At 47.5% G+C, this 12,927-nt stretch overlaps 1 protein-coding gene across 1 annotated transcript in view; it reads left to right on the top strand.

Annotated features, from left to right (window-relative positions):
• Positions 1-12,927, top strand: part of PLPP4 (phospholipid phosphatase 4) — a 188,300-nt gene that overhangs the window by 115,744 nt on the left and 59,629 nt on the right. Inside the window, exons 3-4 of the mRNA XM_068549071.1 lie at positions 7,237-7,327; positions 12,119-12,182. Coding sequence (XP_068405172.1) covers positions 7,237-7,327; positions 12,119-12,182 — 155 coding nt within the window. The remainder of the gene's footprint in view (positions 1-7,236; positions 7,328-12,118; positions 12,183-12,927) is intronic.

Here is a 12,927-nt window from a genome sequence, read left to right on the forward strand (position 1 = left end):
CTCGGAGAACAGAGGGGTATTCAGCCACAAACACTGATTCATACCCTCTAGTCTCCTAATGAAATAAGTTCAACCTTTTGTTTTGTTAATAGTAGTTGATGAATTTCATTCATTTGGTCACAAGATTTAGTACGATTCCATAATAACACAAGGAAAGCAGTAGATACATTTAGAAGATGTGTAACACAAGATGAAAAATGCTTTGTCACCACATAAATTAGGTTTGTTCTCCTGGGCTTTATTAAGAGTTAATACAAGACATCAGTTGTCTGCTTTTGATCCTTTTAAAGCTTCTGGTGTTTATAGAAGAATTTGTAAGAGAACATATTTTCACTGTTTTTAAAAAATAGCTTGGTTTCCTTAGAAGGCTCAAATTTCATTATTTAATGCATAAACAGAATCCTGGGATCTCCTCTACTTCTGTTTAGAATGTTTTAATATAAAGGCAAACTTGCTAACTTTCTAATAACCAAAGTGTTTTTTAAAGGCAGCTGCTATAACCCCGATGTTTCTTTATTTGGGAAATTAGTGTCTCTGGAGTTGTGCCTATTTGCGCACGCACATGTGCGCGCGCGTGCGCGCGCGCGTGTGTGTGTGTGTGTGTTTTAAAGGAGCTACTTGTTCAGATGTCACAAAAATAATATCAGAATGTTAGGGAATTAAGTGAGGAGTAATGACATCACCAAGAAGCCCTTGGCTGGCATTTCCTCTGTCCTTGGCACCATCAGCTGAGGTGACTATATCTGTCAACATGAAACTTGGGTGTGGTTGGACCATTTGATTCTAGGAGCTTGCTTCCCTTGATGACTCTGAGCTCCTGTGGACCGGAGAGGCAGGCTGAGAACTCTTTTCTCACACACTGAGTCTTGACTTAACATTTCCTGGCTGTGCCCAACCATCAGCTGCTCCCTTATTCAAAAGAGGTCATACTTCCTTTCTGAACATGTGGAGGTTATCAGATCATCTTTGAAAGCCTACTTTTCGGTGTAGGAAGACTCCTTTGGTGTTGGGTGTTGCTTTTCAGTACCCTCCTTGTTGTCTGTAGTAGTCGTGTCTTTGTGTGTCCAGAGAACACTTCTGGGAGCTGGATGTGGGTGAGGAAAGCCATAGGAACTGCAGGCAATGGGAAGTCAAATCAGATTTGACCCCTGCAGGCTCCTGGGGGACATGGTACTCTAAAGCAGAGTGGAATCTGGAAAGAGCCAGAGGAGAGGCTCAGGTGAACTGTTAGGGATGTTCGTCATCACCCTCATCATTATCCTCCTCCTCCTCCTCATCATCAGCACGGTAGTAACAACAACAGGCAACATCTCTTGAATGCAGGCACTGCGCTCATCATTTTACAAACAGCATCTTAGTGAATTCTCTCAGAATCCTTTGAGGTTGGCACTTTTGTTATCCCATCATTTCAGTGGAGAAAATGAAACTGTCATGAGGTTAAACAGCTTATCCAGGGTTTACAACCATCAGTGGCTGGACCAGGATCTGAATGCCAGCAGTCAGAGCGCAGACGGCCTTGGAGCCACTCGCCTGTGCTGCCTCCTTGGGGGCTCGGGTGAGCTGGACAGGTGGTGAGTGCAGCGTGTCACACACAGAAGAGCAGGTGTAAAGGCACAGGCACAGCAGAGCCAGGGCCGTGTGGGCCCCACGAATAGGCGTGGGCTTGGAGTGCTGTGTGCTGCAGGGGGCCGAGGGTGGCAGGGATCCAGGCAGATTGTGGACAACTTCAGGTAAGTTAAGTAGTAGTTCATTCAGCGGAAAGTCATGAAGCACCTTCCTTGAGCCAAGCCCAGCGGCGGGTAGTGGAGGTGCGAAGCTGAATAAGGTGTGGTTTCTGGTCTAGTGGGGACACAGACATGAACATGAGTCAGATGGTTCAGCGTCACAGGAAAGCCCTTGAAGGGCAGGCAGGACTCAGGTAGGGAACTGAAGGAATGGTAAGTGTTTCCCATTTTCTTTCCTTGGCTTAAAAAAAAATGTACCCAAGACCTGTCCTTTGCCCCTCTTTTTGCTCTGGCCCTGATACTGATATGTCCAGAAGATTTACTTCTGTAGAATATTACTGAGATTGTGTTGATTTGATAACAGGGGTTTCTGTTCTGGAATAGGATGCTTCTAAGGACGATGGAAATAAAGTCAATTTGGGGGGAGGAGGGGAGGAAAGGAGACAGAGCTGGCTTGTGATAGTTTAATTTTTAGACGCCTTTGAAAAGTCTTCACTCTCGGCTTTGTGACGGGCTATAATTGTTTGCCCACAGCAGGGCCTTTCCCAGGTGTCTGCTCGTCCTGAGTTGTTAGAAGCACCGCGCAGCACACCTTTCTGTCAGGTGCTGGGAATTAGGGCACTTTGGGCCCACTGTTTTGTCTGCTGTGGATGAACCCCAGGGACAAGCTCTTCTCTGGCTAGCACCCTACCTAACATCAGGTGCCCTGGCTTCAGCCGCTTCGGTGGTTAAAAGCGCTTGGCACATTCATGCCCTTCCCTGCACACACAGTGCTCCATGCTTGGCAGATTCCCAGAAGCATGCTGGCCACACAGTGCCTTGTATCAGTGCCCAGGTTTACCCACTGTCTGCGTGTAGCAGTGGCCGGGACGGACGGCGCTTGCTGTGTTGGTTTCATTGGTGGATGCACAAGGCAGGGCCCTTGCTGGAGACACTGGTCCTGTAGGGCACGGGCAAGGCTCCTGGGCTAATAGGGCTCTTCGCTGTGCCTGGCCTCCCTGCACAGATGGGCTGGAGCTTAAAGCGCTCTATTCCCATATGTCTGGTCACAGGATCCTGGCATTGGTCATCTGTTCACAGGTTTCCCTGGTGAACAACAATCAGAATTTCCTAGATACTAACTCTCTGCTGGGCCTCATGGGTGAGCAGTTGGCAGGGGCTCTAGAGTGGACTGCCTCGGTCCACTCCCAGCTTTGCTAATTACTAGCTTCGTGAATTGGGAAAATCACCTCCCCTCTCAGTGCCTCAGTTTCCTTATCTGTAAAAGGGGGCTTTAACAACACTTTCCTCCCTCCCCAGGGTGTTGGGAGCTTCAAATAGGGTGATAGACTTACAACACTTCACTTAGGGTGTGATCTGTAAGAGGCATTCAACAACAACTCAGTGAATTTAAATCCTCGCAACCATGCTTTGCTATGTGTATCATCACTATACCCATTTGACAGAGGAGGACACTGAGACTGAGACTCAAAGGTGAATAGGTTAAGTGACATACTCAAGGTCGCAGAGCTGAAAATGTCAGAGCTGGGGCTTGAGCCTGGTTCTACTAGATCTGGGTCTGTTCCCCACGTTCATTTTGCTCCACACGTTCATTTTGCTCCACAGAGCTCTGGCTTCCTTGCCTGTGGAAGAGCATCGTGCAGAACCAGCCGCATCCCAGGCTCTGCTTAATGACTTTTGTATGTTATCTTGATATGTGGGTGCTGTGTAGCACATTTAATTAGCAGTTTTCAAGATGTTCTTTGATACGAGATGATCTCACGCTCAGTTTCCTCATCTGTAAGATGAGGCTGTTGGGCTAAGCTGATCACTCTGATTCAGGACTCCAACCCAGGTAGCACGGCAGCCCAGGTTGGAGCGTCATGGTCCCAGTAGCTGCATGCATTTGTGTGTTCCCTTATCTCCCTGAGTTCCAGTTTTGTTTTCTGTACAAGGAGGATGTTTCCCCCAGCGGAGTAGCTAGAGGATTAGACAATGTGAGGAAAGGCCCTAATACATAGTAGATGCTTTTAATCCATGACAGCTGCCACTAACACTTCTATGACTTATCCATGTTCCTGGAAACAAGCCCCGTTCTTTCCTTCTCCAACTCCAGAGTAAAGGTGTTTACCATGCTTTATTAATGCTTCTTGCTTATGAGGTGAGAACTGCTACAGCACGGGTTAGAAGCACAGAGCTTGATTTAAACAGACTGAGTGCAAATTCCCACTTTACCACTTACTAGCTGTGTGACTTTTAGCAGGTTGCTTAACCTCTCTGTGCCTTAGTTTTCTATCCATTAAGTAAGGCGCCTGCTTCATAGGGTTGCTGTGAGGATTGAATGAGTTAATTTACATGAAGTGCCTGCAACAGACCATGTCATTAGTGAGTTTTCAGAAGACCAGCCCCGTTCTCATAACTAGTGGGGAAAACTCAAGCACAGAGAAGGGTCAGTATGTTCCCTGCATCCTGAAGCAGTGAGTGGCTGGAGTTCATTGTCCTGGTCTCTCTCAGGTCCCATTTAATAAGCACAGACGATTTCACTGTCTTCCCACTGGGCCATTCCCAGGATTTTCCAACTTTTTTTAAGCCATGGAAACAGTAATCTAAGGGAAACAATCCCAGGGGAAATTTTGCCTGTCCCTTTCTGTCCTCCATCTCCACACCTGTTTGGAGGTAGAAGTAACCACTCCCACCCCTGTGTCTCTGTGTCCATCTTCATCTCCTCCATGGGCTTGGGCAGCAGAACAGTGCCTTCTAAAGGCGTTTGTCAGAACGTGGAAGGGGCGGGCATCGGTTTAACTCAGTCCGGTTTGCTGAGTGAAAGTGGGGTGCTTCTTTTTTCTTCATTCTTTCACTCGGTTCAGAGGTGCTTTTGCCGCGGAGGAAGTTGCTTTCCTAACGTGTTGGCTTCTGGGGCTCATCTCTTAATTCCAACTTCTGGTTGAAAGATAGTTATAAAAAGTTGGGGGGAGCACGTGGTAAATGTAAGTAAGTCTCTGTCCTGATTTGAGGACTGCACTGCCCAAAGATACGGCAGATACGTTTCCAGGAAGAAGGAGCGAGACCAGAACCCAGATGCCGTTAGGATGAGAGGAGCAGAGAAAGACCCCTGACAGTCACGTGCAGACATTTCTGTTGCGGCCGCCTGGGCGGGGGGCTGGGACCCTAGCCTGATGGCTGCAGTTCCTCACCTGCGAAGCTCGTGAGATGGGAAGCCCTGGGCCCTCCTGGTGCTTAGCCTTGGCCCAGGAAGCAGTTTGTCCTTGGTTCTAGAAGACAGACCAATGTGCATCTACCTCGGAGAGTTAAAGTGCTGTCTGGTTGGGCGAGTCTGGGTGGGGATGTAATTAGGAGCAGGAGAGCTGAGGCCGCGAGCAGTGCTAAGAGAGACCCCCTTGGCCTTGAAGCTGTGAGCTTAGAGCCACTGGGCAGCTCTGATGCCTTCTCCAGCTCCAACTCCCGGGCTTGGAGCCGCGGTCTCCCATGTGGTGCCCCATCTCCTGTTTGGTCACCACAGTCCTGCTCAGGATCATCTCCTGTAGGCGGCCTCTGGAGCCTTGGAGGGAAAGTCTTCTCGAATCATATTTTCTCTGGGGTTCCGTTTCTGTCTAACCTCAGACTGTGCCAGCTGGGATTGTCCTACAGTATTTTCTTCAGTTCTCCTTTCTCATATTTAAGGTTTGACTGTCGGTGGGGTCATTGCAGCACTGTTGTTCAGTGAGCTGCTTTCTCCTGTTTGGGGGTGGTGGCTGGTCTATGGTGCCCAAAGTGAGAGGAGACAGAAAGCTCAGGACTTCTTTGACCTCGACCGTAACTTTGGACTTCCATAAGCAGGGGCTTCAGCCATTGTTCTCTAAACACTGAACGTGTGAGTCAAAACTGATGCAGTGTTTCTCAGTCCCCGGCATCATTTGAGATGCTTGTTACACAGTGTAGATTCCCAGACCTGTCCTGTATGAGTGTTTGAGGGACGCAGCATTGTGACAAGCCCGGCTGGTATTCAGGTGTGAGAGCCACCCAGGCACGCGTGGAAACTCACAGACTTGCTGGAACTCTTAACTCACAAGCGAGTGCTGCCTTTTTGAGTCGCCCCTGGGGAAATCCTCTGCTTCAGTTCTGAATCTTCTCTTGTACAGCTGCCCTTAGACCTGTGTCACAGTCTTCTGAGTACCCTCCGTGACGGTAGGACTTACTGATGTGGCGTTTTAATAGCCAGGTCATTCAGGGCCACTGCCGATAAGGAGGCTCATCAAGCTGGTTACTACCATTTGTGGTCAGAAAGAAACCAGTCAGTAAGGAGCACGGTTTTCATGTCTCAGGAACTGTCTCTGAAGACAGCTCCCAAAGAGGAGTTCCCAAGATGCCTTGAGCTCTGGCAGTCTGGCTGTAGCAAGTGTGCAGGGCATCCGAAATTATTTTGAAAGACTGTGTGCATTTGGATGAATTCTGTTTTTTAAAAAAGGAGAGTATCTTCTAGCCATGCCTTAGTCCTGTTAGAAAGCCCCTCTCCAAAAAGTGACACCGATTAGAGCCCAGGTGGAGATTTCCCGAAGTGGGAACGCTGTTGGTTAATAGTGACACACCTCACTGCTCCCACCATCTGTGAGCCGACTGTAGACTTGTGAGATATATAATCCCTTTTGATTGTTATCCTGAGACGTTATAATCATAAGGAAATAACATAAATAACTTTTTCTTGATTGTTGGAATGTTGAAAACAATGTACTAATTATAGAATGCTGAGTAAAGATTAGACATGAGAGGCAGAAAACCTGGCCTCCAAAGCCTGGCCTTGCTACTCACCAGCTGTGTGTCCTTGGGCACATCCTGTAGTCCCCAAGCCTGGCAAAGAATTGTCACAAAACCAGCGTGAGGATTTAAGAGACTCCAGTACCTGACGGTACCCAAACGTAGTTCCTGCCTCATAGAAGGTTCAGTAGTGAGTGTCGCTTGCATCTGAATCCCACCAGCTTGGTTCATTAAGCACTTACTGCACTCCTGAGTGCTTTGGTCCGGGGGAAGAAAGGAGATGGAGGAAGGGAAGAGGAGAGACTTCATGGAAAAGGACTAACCTCTGCTTTGCAGTGGAAATGAATATTCAACAAAAGAACATCAAAGGGGAATGAATCAATCAACTCTAAGGAAGTCCCATGTGCTCCCATGTTGCCAGAGTGCTGAGGATGGGAGGCCAAGCGTTCTTCCACGCCTCTGCTGGGGAGGACGGGAGGAGGGTTACTGGCAAAGATGAGTCATTATAATTATGGACTGTTCTTTTCTGTTTAAAAAGCCACCACTTTAAACGTGGCTCCCAGCAATTACAAATCAGTTATAACCCATAATCAGACCTCTGACTTTTCAAGTCTGTGGAGTCTCTAAGTATAGATATAAATCCTTCTTCGTTTGAGGTCAGGAGTTCAGTAAGATCATTCAACTAGTGAGTCTTAAACGAAGCTAACTGTAGCTAATTATCAATCAGCCCTCTGATAGCAAACTGCTATCCTCATAAGGGATCATTTGTTATTTCTTCCAGGCAATTTCTTTCCTCACACCTCTGGCTGTTATTTGTGTGGTGAAAATTATCCGGCGAACAGACAAGACTGAAATTAAGGAAGCCTTCCTAGGTAGAGTATTCACAGTTCCTGCTTTAAGGGATGGGGCTGAACTTAATTATGTAGGTCGCTAGATTTTGAAAGTCTCAGTTGCACCCAGCTGATTTTTCTCTTCGTCAAATTAAGTTTGGAAACACAAGACAAGGTAAACTCTTATCCCTAAGAAGAACCAGTGCACGGATGGTAAGTACCTTATCTTCAGGGTCAGCCCATTGCCGCTGTCCCTTGTGCTGAAAGTGAGTGTCAGACTCGCCATCAGAGCTCTGTGCTTCCCTGGCACACCAGAAGGGCAGCTCTTGGCTGTAAGGGAAAGTGAATCTGAAACTTTGTCACCACTGACTGTCCAACCCCACATTTGTGGCTAATAGGCCCATATTTAAGGACAATTCAAAAATCAACCACAGACTCCTTGACCAATCACCATTGGCTAGAGGCAAAAATGTGCAAAAGCAGATGTAAAATATAATATAAATTGGAAACAAACTCCATAACTCATCTTCAGTTTGGGGACATGTTGGCAGTTAATCAACTGTTATTATGTAAAGAATGCTCCAATCTTTGCCATTGATTATAACACCATCGTTATCAGTTCTCCCCAAGCTGAGCCATATCTGCATGTGACATGAGTCTGACATTTTTAGGGTTAAATCCATTTTTTTCTGATCTGCATATTAATCAAAAGACTGAGAAATGACAGCATTAAGAGAAAGCAAAACTATTTGGCTTGTTTAGCAACCAAAATAAACTACCTGGAGGCCAGGTTTTTAGCTTTTTGATGGTTAGGAAAACTGAATTAGGTTTATTTTTTGACATGACACGTTAAATTTACCCAACCCATCACACACATTGTGTTTGTTGGTGTGTTGTATAGGCTCACCATTCAGTTAGGTAGTAAATCTGGAAATATGAGATTCTTCAGTAAAGGTTATGTTTGTTAATTACTGGGCTTTGAGGAAATGAAAATGTAGCGAAACATGGTCTCCCTTGTTCTTTGTAAGGGAAGGAAGATGAGGGTGAGATCTAGGGAAGGCAGAGCAGTAAAGGGACAGGGAACATTCTTACATAATCAGGCTTTGGTTAGGCTCTGTCTAATTGAAAAGAACAGAATTCCTCTGAAATTACATCAAATAAGTTAGAGGTTTGGTTACAGGGCTATAATAAGCAATCTCACAGACATCCAAGAATAGGGAAAAAAGGACAGAGGAGCCTCATGGGGACGGAATAGGTATCCAGGCCACGAGGGGTGGAGGCGCCCCTGTCACCTTATGACCCCTCCTCGCTGCGATGTGCCCATCCTCTCCTCTCACTCCCTGCCTCAGTCTCCTGTCTGGACGTCGTTTCTGCTGCCTGCACCTTTGGTCTGTGTGAGGTTTGGGCTCGCAGTGGTGGGTGCCCCTGGCCCACACCTGTATGACCGTTCAGCTCCAGTGCCACCTGGAAGTTTCACTGCATCTCGTGGTCTAGACTTCCCAGGTGGAGACTCGGGCTCGACTCATTTCTCAAGCCTGGACACGAAAGTCCCGAGTCTCTGGCCCGCCTGTGGATGCCTTCCCTGAAGTCAGGTGTGTACCCCCGGCTGCTTAACTGTGATTTGAAGCTTTGGTCGTCACATGGTCTCTGTCTCCTCAGCTGAGGTGGTGGAAAGGTCAGGTTTTCCAGGAAGGGCGTAGGTGCCCTCCCACATGTGGCTCGAGCATCTGGACAGATATCACTGTGGTCCCCCAGATGTCCCTTTAGGAGCCCTCTCAGTTGACCTGGAAATCCCTCTGCTTCACTTGTTATTCTAGTCGCTCCCTTGACACGGAGTCCCAAGATATGTGACTGTGGGTAGGAACTGTCTTTCATGGTTATGGTTATAATTTACTGCCCGCTTTTGGAGCTGGGCTGTTGTTATGGCAGTGAGTAGCTTACAGTAACTTTCCCTAGACCTTTCATTCTCAGCTAAATCTCCCTTAGGATGGCATCTCAAAATTGCACCCCATACCCGGCCTCCTATATGTTAACAGAGAAGGCGGAGTTATTGGATGTTCTGTTTGCCTAGATAAATGAGAGCCTGCCTTGTAAAAATGATGAAGAACCTCCCATTGTACACAGTTTGTTTTAAATTGCTGCTTTTAGGAAGCCTTGGAAGTAGGGGTTGGGGAGAGTGATCTTTAAAAACCAAGGACAGAAAACTAGGTGTGTAGCTTTTCCACCGTTACCTGGGATGCAGGACTTTCTCAGTGAGGGTGGTTTAGTCCCTTCTTTACCCAGGCATCTTCAGCAGACCCGAACCCTGAGAGCTCCCCTGATCTGCCTGTCCACAGCAGCCCCCTTTGTGCATCTGCTCTTGGACAAGTGAGGCCTGCCCCACCCAGCATCGGGCTCTAAGGGATTTGGCTGCGGAACAGCCAGGTCTGTAAAACGGAGAACCCTGTTTTGGAAGGACTGTGGTGCTGAATTCCCAACAACAAAAGTAACAACAACAAAAGCCCCTCTTAATCCTCTGGGGTGCTTATAAGCAGGAGTGCCCTCCATATAGGCCACTTGCAGGCCAACTCACATGACACACTGCTTTGAATTTCTTTATCAGACACAGTCTGGCTTGTCTTTCTGACTCTTCTCTCCAGCCCGCAGTGCTGTGGGATGTTGTAAACACAGCCCTTAGGAATCAGACCCCCTGGGTTATTGTTAATCAACAAGCCACCCCCTGCCCCCATGATTGGCGCCATTCATTTCCTGCTTGGCCAGCCTGTCACGCGTCTAATCTCAGCTCAGCCTTCCCTCTGGTATCAGTGAGAGGGCCCCTATCTTGGTCCCCCTGGGGGTTGTGCTATTCAGATGAACATAATAATCAGTTCATTTTACTTCCGGAAGGCTGCAATGACTTCCACCCTAAATATTGTCGCTCCAGATCCCCACTCTCTTCTGTCTCCTTCAGGCTTTTGGATCAGAGAGTGAAGCTGCCAGCTGTTGGCGCTTATATCACATCCACACATTTTCTAGCTCAGCTACTTGAAGCTTTTCAGAGAACTGCTCTGTGCTCCAGTAAACCCAGCTGGTGCCGAGGCTGAGGACGTGTATGGTGTTCTGGATTGATGTAGCAGTCTTTGAGGTTCCCCAAGGGCATTGGGAGGTCAGCTAGTGATGCTTGTTCCCAGAGACCTTCTCTGTGCAGAGGCCATGCTAGGACCAGGATAAGAGGGAGCCTGGCCCCTCTGGGAAAACACAACAGTGAGCCCGCTAGACTAGCCCTGACAAGAAAAGACCCCTGTCATTTCAGGGCTATTTCACAGCCTGTTAATTGTCGTGGCTCTGGGAGAATTCTGCAGTGAAGGTGGCCCAGGGCATTTTCCCTCCTCTCTGCAAAGGAGACCTCTCAGCAGTGCTGTGAGCTTGTGAGAAAGAAGGGAAGCCAGCGTTTTAGGAAGGAAGGGTCTGTGCGTGCAGAATGTAATCATATCTCTCCAAGTCCCCCCACTCTTGCTTCCAGTTTATATACCCCAGTTGCGTGCTCGGTATTTTAAAGGTGGTGGCGTGCTGCTGGCTCAGGCTCTGCTCTCCCCCCCCCCCCCCACCGGTGGCCCATCCCGCCTTTGCTGCCACAGTCAGACATGGCACTGCTGCCCATCCCCCGCTTAGGGGATTAGTTTCCCTTTGACAAAGGTGTTCATTTGAACTGGTCCCTCCCGTTCTCTTTGCTTCCCATGACTTGTAAAAAGCAGGTGGGTTCTGTCTCCACCTCAGTGGCCTGTGCCCTTGGTGACTGTTGACTGTTCACAGTACTTTCTGTTTGCAGAATAACACATTTGTCTCCCTTGATGACCATGAATTGCTCCAGGCAGCTCCTTTCCGAAAATGGCCCTCCACTGCTATTTTCTTACATAAATCTCAGCTAGTATTGAACAGTTAATACTTGCCGAAGGGAAATCGTAACTCATATGCTTTATTATTCAACAAAGCAATGGAACGGGGCATCGATAGGTTTTTATTGCTTATGCAAAACATTTGGCCTTCCATCGCATTGACTTGCCTTTTGTGCAGTCTTGATAAACACAGGAGAGAGGTGCAGGGTCCTTGCAGGGAAAGCTCCATGACTCATTTCATCTGCACCCTTTGGACGATCTGTGCTTCATCCAGCAAAGTCCTTCCAAGCTGCTGGGAGAAAGTCCCCGTGCTGTCTATTTTTAAAGGATGTAATCCAGAAGTGCCTACTGTTTTAGGTGGCAAGAAGCACCACCTGGGCAAATCTTTTCAAAAGCGAACGAGGTTTTGGGGACACTTCACCTTCTCAGAAACGGTGATTTGTTTGATAACAAGTGGACAGCTGTCGGCAGGAGACGGGTCAACAAGGAGGTGATGGCTGAGTGGGCACGTCCTACGTGCAGTAGGATTCCAGCAGCTGCTCTGATTAGAATTGTGTCTGAGAAGATTGCCAGAAGAAAATAAAAAAGTTATGTTTCTTGCTACCTGTAAAAGAGATTCTACATGCTGTCCTATTAAATCTGTTCCTATCAGGCCAGAACATGATAGATGGGCTTCTCAGTGATATTGAAAATTTCAGTCAAGGAGGAGAGATCAATTTCATGTCACAGGGGCTTGGAATTTTACGAGTCACTCTCCAAAGTCCTGTTCTAATTACATTTTCCTTTAGCTGCTCAAACTTGCCTCCCTTTTTTAATTTGCTCATATTTCTATGGTCATAAATTAACTAGTAGTGTGACGGAACAGAGGTGATGGTGATGATGATGATAATGATGATGATGATGGTTTTGATTTGCGAGCCCGCTGGTTATTTTTCTGTCTGTTGGTTTTGTTTTGTAGCCGTGTCCTTGGCTCTTGCTTTGAATGGAGTCTGCACAAACACTATTAAATTAATAGTGGGAAGGTAAGTTCCAAACAAGAAACAAATAGCGACTTTGATTCTCAAGGTTGTCTATGTAGGAGCCTTGGCCACAGGGCACTGGATGGGACAAATTTGAGCTCTTCTGGTTTTCCCTTAAGTTGTTGTCCTTCTGAGATTTCTGTCCTCAACACAGATCTTTCCTCTCCTTTGAATTACGAACTCAGTATTTCAGAAAGCAGGGCATCCATAGTAAAGCAGTGTCCACTGAGTGCACTTCCTTGTGGACCAGAGCCCCCAGCTGGCATCTCTGGTCCATCCACTGATGTTCCAGCGCCTCACCAGACATCCACTCACTTGCCAGTTTCGGCCTCCAAAAAATAAATAAGCTTTCTTATTTATCGTTTTCTTTGGAATAAGAAATATGGATTGGCATTTGAGCTTTGGCTCATGGCACGTTTCTCTTACTCCCCTGGGAAGTGATTTCTCTTCTCCATTTTTCTTGCCTCCTCCCCCAACTGCTCTGGAAGTGAGCTAGTCTCTGTAGAGACGAACCGTCAAAAGACCCAAATTCAGGACCTGACCTTGGCCCTGACTGGCTGTTGGCCTTGGGCAGGTTGGTTCCCCTCTTGGAACCGCAGCATCGGTGATCATGTAAACACTTGGTGCGCGGTGCTGGCCAGGCATCGAGGGGGCAGAAGAGGGATACAGATCGGGCAGTGCGTGGCTTGGGGCTGTAGTGTCCTTGCAACTTTCCAGGCTTAGAGTTGCTGTGGGGTCTGATAAAATG

The sequence above is a fragment of the Eschrichtius robustus genome, chromosome 7, assembly GCF_028021215.1.
Source record: "Eschrichtius robustus isolate mEscRob2 chromosome 7, mEscRob2.pri, whole genome shotgun sequence".
Taxonomy (NCBI): domain Eukaryota; kingdom Metazoa; phylum Chordata; class Mammalia; order Artiodactyla; family Eschrichtiidae; genus Eschrichtius; species Eschrichtius robustus.